Source organism: Vombatus ursinus, unplaced genomic scaffold, assembly GCF_900497805.2.
Source record: "Vombatus ursinus unplaced genomic scaffold, bare-nosed wombat genome assembly UNPS02014882.1, whole genome shotgun sequence".
NCBI lineage: Eukaryota > Metazoa > Chordata > Mammalia > Diprotodontia > Vombatidae > Vombatus > Vombatus ursinus.
Window position 1 is genome coordinate 88,452 of NW_020954660.1, and position 5,370 is coordinate 93,821.

Below are 5,370 nucleotides of genomic sequence, written 5' to 3' on the forward strand. Positions count from 1 at the left end.
ACCCAGTCAATGAGAGCAATCCCCTAGCCTTCCAGGGATTTTCACGCTCTCTTAAGGCCGTCAAGGAAGGGATCTGTGGGGTAGGTTTCCTCTCTCCTGGGACCGGAGGGGCGGGAAGAGGTTCAAGTGGTCCGGGCAAAAGAGCATCTTTAAGAAATCACCCCTGCCTCGCCAGATGCTCCAAAGGACCACAGCTGGACAGATGTGTGCAAGCCCAGTCATCACTAGGCATCCTCCCCTCCCCTCCCTCAAGCTCACACCTTCTTTCTCTTGGGGGCAGGGGCGGGGACGGGGGCGGGAGGGGATAGTCGCAGCCAGGGGTGCTGGGCCGGGGGTCCCCCGATGCCCCCACTGCTCACCTGATCTCTTTTATGCTCTCCAGCTTGCACATGATTTCCTGCTCATCAGCCATGCTTTTCAGGCCCGATTTCACCGTCCCGAGAAGGTCTCCCGAAGAGGCGGCCAAAAGCTACAATAGACACAATGTAGCCCCCTCCACTGGGCAGGGGGCTTGGAGACTGTACGATGGCGGCCGCGAGGACGCCTGGGACTTGTAGTCCCTCGCCTGAAGTCAACCATTCAACTCATCCTCCCGTGGACTACAACTCCCAGAGGATAGTGCGTGGCCTTCCCGTTCCTCTTCCTGCCACCGCACTTGAAATCAATTTGTCACAGTTAATTATGTCAAAGGTTGTGAGGAGTCCACGGGATTGGGGATTTTCTTTTCTCGCTCGTGGGGAAAAAGGAAAGGCTCCCCCCACTGCCACCACCCCAACCTCTGCCCATGTAGGCATGGGGAGGAAGGGATAGACGGACTAAGTCACCAGCTCCCAGCCCTTCCACCGGACAACTGGGCGGGGAGGTGAGGAGGCTGTAGTGCAGCTGAACAGATGCACAGTATCTGTCTCTGGGGGAGCCTAGAGGCCAACTGGGAGCTGCCCAACTGGGCAAAGAGTCCAGGGATGGGCCACCCAGCATCCCTGGCTGGGAGGCCTTGAAATCAAAAAGGATGGCACCTTTCGTTCTGACTTTGTCAGGACAGTATCCACCTTTGACCCCCAGGGGGACAGGTGCACTGACTTGAGAAAAGAATCATTGGAAGAACCAGTGGGGAGGGACCTTAGAACAGAGAATGTTAGAACTGAATTTTTTTTTTTAAACTTTTTTTTTTTTTGTTTAATTAATGAGCATTTATTTTCTCTCCTTCTCTCCTCTCTCCCTATCTAAGAAAAAGGAAAACAAAATCTTGTAATAAATACGCATAGTGTAGCAAAGCAATTTCCAACATTGGCCACTTCCAAAAATGTATCTCTCTTTCTGTATTCCCCTCTTTTAGGAATTGGATAGTATGTTTTGCCACTGGTCCTCTGGAACCATGGTTGGTCATTGCAATGATCAGAATTCTTAAATGTTTCATAATTGTTTTTCTTCATAACGTTATTATTGTTAAAATTTTCTTCTGGGTCTACTCACTTCACTCTGCATCAGTTCATCCAAGTCTTCCCAGGTTTCTCTGATACCATCTCTTTCATCCTTTCTTTTAGCCCGATATCCCATGAAGCACTTAGAGCTTGGTCAGATGTGGAACACACCAAAGTCATTCACTGCATCCAGGTTCATTGCCAGTCCTCCTGACTTTGTCCTGCCATTGAACTTTAATGACTCTGAAAGAGAGAATGAGGCTAATGACTTTGTGTAACTCTGCCTCTCTTAAATCCAGTTCACACGCAAATTAAGATATCACCTGGAAAAGGAAGGATCAACAACAACAAGTGTCCTGTTACCCCCACTTGGTGAGCAACCCTTTAATTTCCAAGTCTTAGCCAGTACAAAGAGTTGCTATAAATATTTTTGTACACACACACACACACACACACACACACACACGTATCCTTTTTCTCTAAAAGGGACTTTAGAACATGGAATTTCAGAGCTGAGAGGAACCAGAGAGAACAAAATGTCAGAGCTGAGAAGGACCCAAGAACACAGAAAGTTAGTCAAAGCTGGAAGAGACCTTGGAGGGGAGAGGATTCTGGGAACATGGTGGAGTAGGTCAGGAAACTTTCAGCTCTCCAAATTTCCTCCACAAAAAAAGACAGAATATCACCTCAGAGCAGCAGAAATAAACATGAGGTAAAGCAGTTGTCCTCCTAAGACAATTTGAGAAGACCCCAGGAAAGACATGACCTCCAGGGGCAGAGGTTCAGCCTAAGTGAAGTGCAAACACCTCCTGGTGACTGCAGAATCAACAAACAAGCCCTGGGGACAGTGGGGTAGAGAGGCAGCCTCAGCCTTAGAAACTTTCACTTTTCAGACAGTGTGTGTGGGGGGGGGAGTGTTTGACAGCTGAGTAGGGGAAGACTGAAGGACCTTTCACTGTCAAGGGACACCAAGCCCAGCTGTGCTGACCAGACTCATCCTGGGCTTTGGCTGCGGGGAGGAGCTAGTACACACCTGGTGAGTGCAGTAGCAAGAGGCTGGGACCCTGTTGGCTGTGGGCACTTGCAGGAGAGTAGAGTCTCTGGTTTCAGTTCTGGGGCAGAGAGGAGAGCTGTAGTTTGTAGCCCCAGGAAGGACTGAAGGGAACAACATCATTTGCAGGACAGTGTTGCCAGGGGCCCTAGCTGTGAATTAGGAGTGGAGAGTAGGGCCCAAGGTTGGGCATCAAGGACAGACCTCAGAAAATAACAGTAAGAAGGACTTGAGACTTGGGGTATCATTCCGCATGCCTCAGGACTAGAACTTGATGACACTAATAGCTGCTAAAAACAAAATAAAACAAAATGAATAAATAAATAAATAAAAATGAGTAAGTAAAAGAGAAAGAACCCAACCATAGATAGCTTCTACGGGAATAGAGAAGATCTGGGTTCATATTCAGAGGAAGATAATGGAACTAATGGAATAAGCCACTCCTTTTTCAATGAGAAACGTCAAATGGTCCCAAGCACAAAAAAGAGTTCTTGGAAGAACTTAAAAAGGCCTTTAAAAATCAAATAAGAGATTGAAGGAAAAATAGAGAAAAAAAATAAGAACAATCCAAGAAAATCAAGAAAATTATGAAAAGAAAGTCAACCTATTTGAAATAGAGAATCAAAACTTGAGAAAGACAATAATTCCTTGAAAACTAGAATTGGTCAAGGAGAAGCTAGTGACATTCTAAGAGACCAAGAAATCATAAAACAAAATCAAATGAATGAAAAAATAGAAGAGAAAGTGAAACATCTCATCAGAAAAACAACTGATCTGGAGAAAGCTTCTAGGAAAGATGATATAAGAATAGTCAGATTACTTGAAAGTTATGATTAAAGAAAATAATCTTGATACAATATTACAAGAAATTATCAAGGAAAATTGCCCTGAAGTTCTAGAACAAGAAAGCAAAGCAGAAATAGAAAAAAAAATCCACCAATCACCACCTGAAAGAGATCTCAGGAGGAAAACTTATGGGAGTATCATAGCCAAGTTTCAGAGCTCCCAGGTTAAGGAGAAAATATTGGAAGCAACAAGGAAAAAAAAAACAATATAAATATCATGGAGCTAAAATAAGGATTACACAAGACCTAGAAGCTGCTACATTAAAGGAATGTAGGTCTTGGAATACTATATTCCATAGAGCAAAAGAGCTGGGGTTATGACCAAGGGAAATTTACCCAGCAAAGTTAAGTATAATCCTGAATGGAAAAAAAATGAACATTTAACGAACTGAAAGACTTTCAGGTTTTTTGTGACAAAAACCCCAGAACTTAATGGAAAATTCAACATATAACATCCAGGAGAAATATAAGGTAAACATTAAAGACCAATTATAAGGGACTCCATAAAGTCAAATTGTTTACTTAATATATGTGAAAATATTAGCAGTACTCTTATGATTGTCATCATTATTTGGGTAGTTTGAAAGAAAGGCTTGGGCTGAGCTGAGTATAATGGGGTGATTCTAACAAAAAATGAAACTGTGTAGGGAGAGATAAAAAAGGAGTAATTGTCTCATACAAATGAGGCATAAAAGGAAAAATTGATATAGAAGCTAGTAGCAGGGAGAGTGGGTAGTGCTGGAACCTTACTCTCATCAGGAATGGATTAAAGAGGGAACTATATGTATGTATATGTGTGTGTGTGTATAAAAGTCTTTTAAATTCAGAAAGAAATAACAGGGCAAGGGGATAGGGTGGAGGGAGAGGATAAGGGAGGGACTGTTAGAGAGGTGGGTAGGGTAAGGAATAGAAGGGCAAGGTAGTGGGTAGAAGTAAAGCAGAGGAATAAGGAGAGATAGGGTAAATGGGGCGAGAAGAATAGTGAGGAAAAATAGGAAGGAGGAAAATACACAAGTAACTGTAAATATGAATGGGACAAATTTAACCATAAAATGGAAATGGATAGCAGATTAAAAATTTGAATTCAACAATATGTTGCTTTCAGGAAACATTATAAAAATGAGACACACACAGAGATAAAATATACAGCAGGAGTAAAATTTCTATTATGTAAAAAAACAAAGATAGTAACCATGATTTCAGACAAAGTTAAAGTTAAAATAGATTTAATCAAAAGTGAAAAATAGAGGAACTATACTACATGTCAGACCATTTAAAATACCTAGACAGTATAAAATACTTGAGTATATATCTGCCACAACAGTCACAGCAACTATATAAACATAAGCATAAAACATTTTTTATGCAAATAAACTCAGATCTAAATAATTGAAGTAATATGCATAGGTAGGTGAAGCCAATATAATTTTTAAATGACAATTTGACTAACTAATCTATTTATTCAATGTCATCCCAATTAAATCACTAAAAATTATTTTACTGAGTTAGAAGAAATAATGACAAAGTTCATTTGGAAGAGCAAAAGGTCAGGAACTTCAAAGAAACCAGGAAAAAAGATCTAAAGGAAGCAGATTCAGCAGTATCAGACCCTAAACTATATTATAAGGGAGAACATTGTTGAAATATAAAAAGGATAATTTTGATTATTTTAAATTAAAATGTTCTTGTATAAATAAAACCTATGTAGCCAAGAATAGAAAGAATACAGAAAATTGGGGGGAAAACTTTTGTAGACAATCTCTTAGATAGGATGTGATTGGGTTGGAATATTGCAGTGGTATAGGAAGTGATGAGCTGGTTGATTTATAAAAACATGGAAAGATTGGACCTATGAAGGAAGATGCTATCCACTTTCAGAAAAACAGATGACAGGTGGAAATAAGCAAAGTATGATCTTACATATGTATATGTATGAGTGTATATGTGTATATATGTGTATGTTTATAGATATCTATGTCTATAGATATCTATATATCTATGTATGTATATCTATCTATATCTATATCTATATCTATATCTATATCTATATCTA

At 40.7% G+C, this 5,370-nt stretch overlaps 1 protein-coding gene across 2 annotated transcripts in view; it reads right to left on the bottom strand.

The window, feature by feature from the left end:
- ZC4H2 (zinc finger C4H2-type containing) overlaps positions 1-550 on the bottom strand; it is a 16,193-nt gene extending 15,643 nt beyond the window's left edge. For both annotated transcript variants that reach the window (XM_027842685.1, XM_027842684.1), the window contains exon 1: positions 360-550. In XM_027842685.1, coding sequence (XP_027698486.1) covers positions 360-412 — 53 coding nt within the window. In that variant the 5' untranslated portion in view covers positions 413-550. The remainder of the gene's footprint in view (positions 1-359) is intronic.
- Between the last annotated feature and the right edge of the window lie 4,820 nt (positions 551-5,370).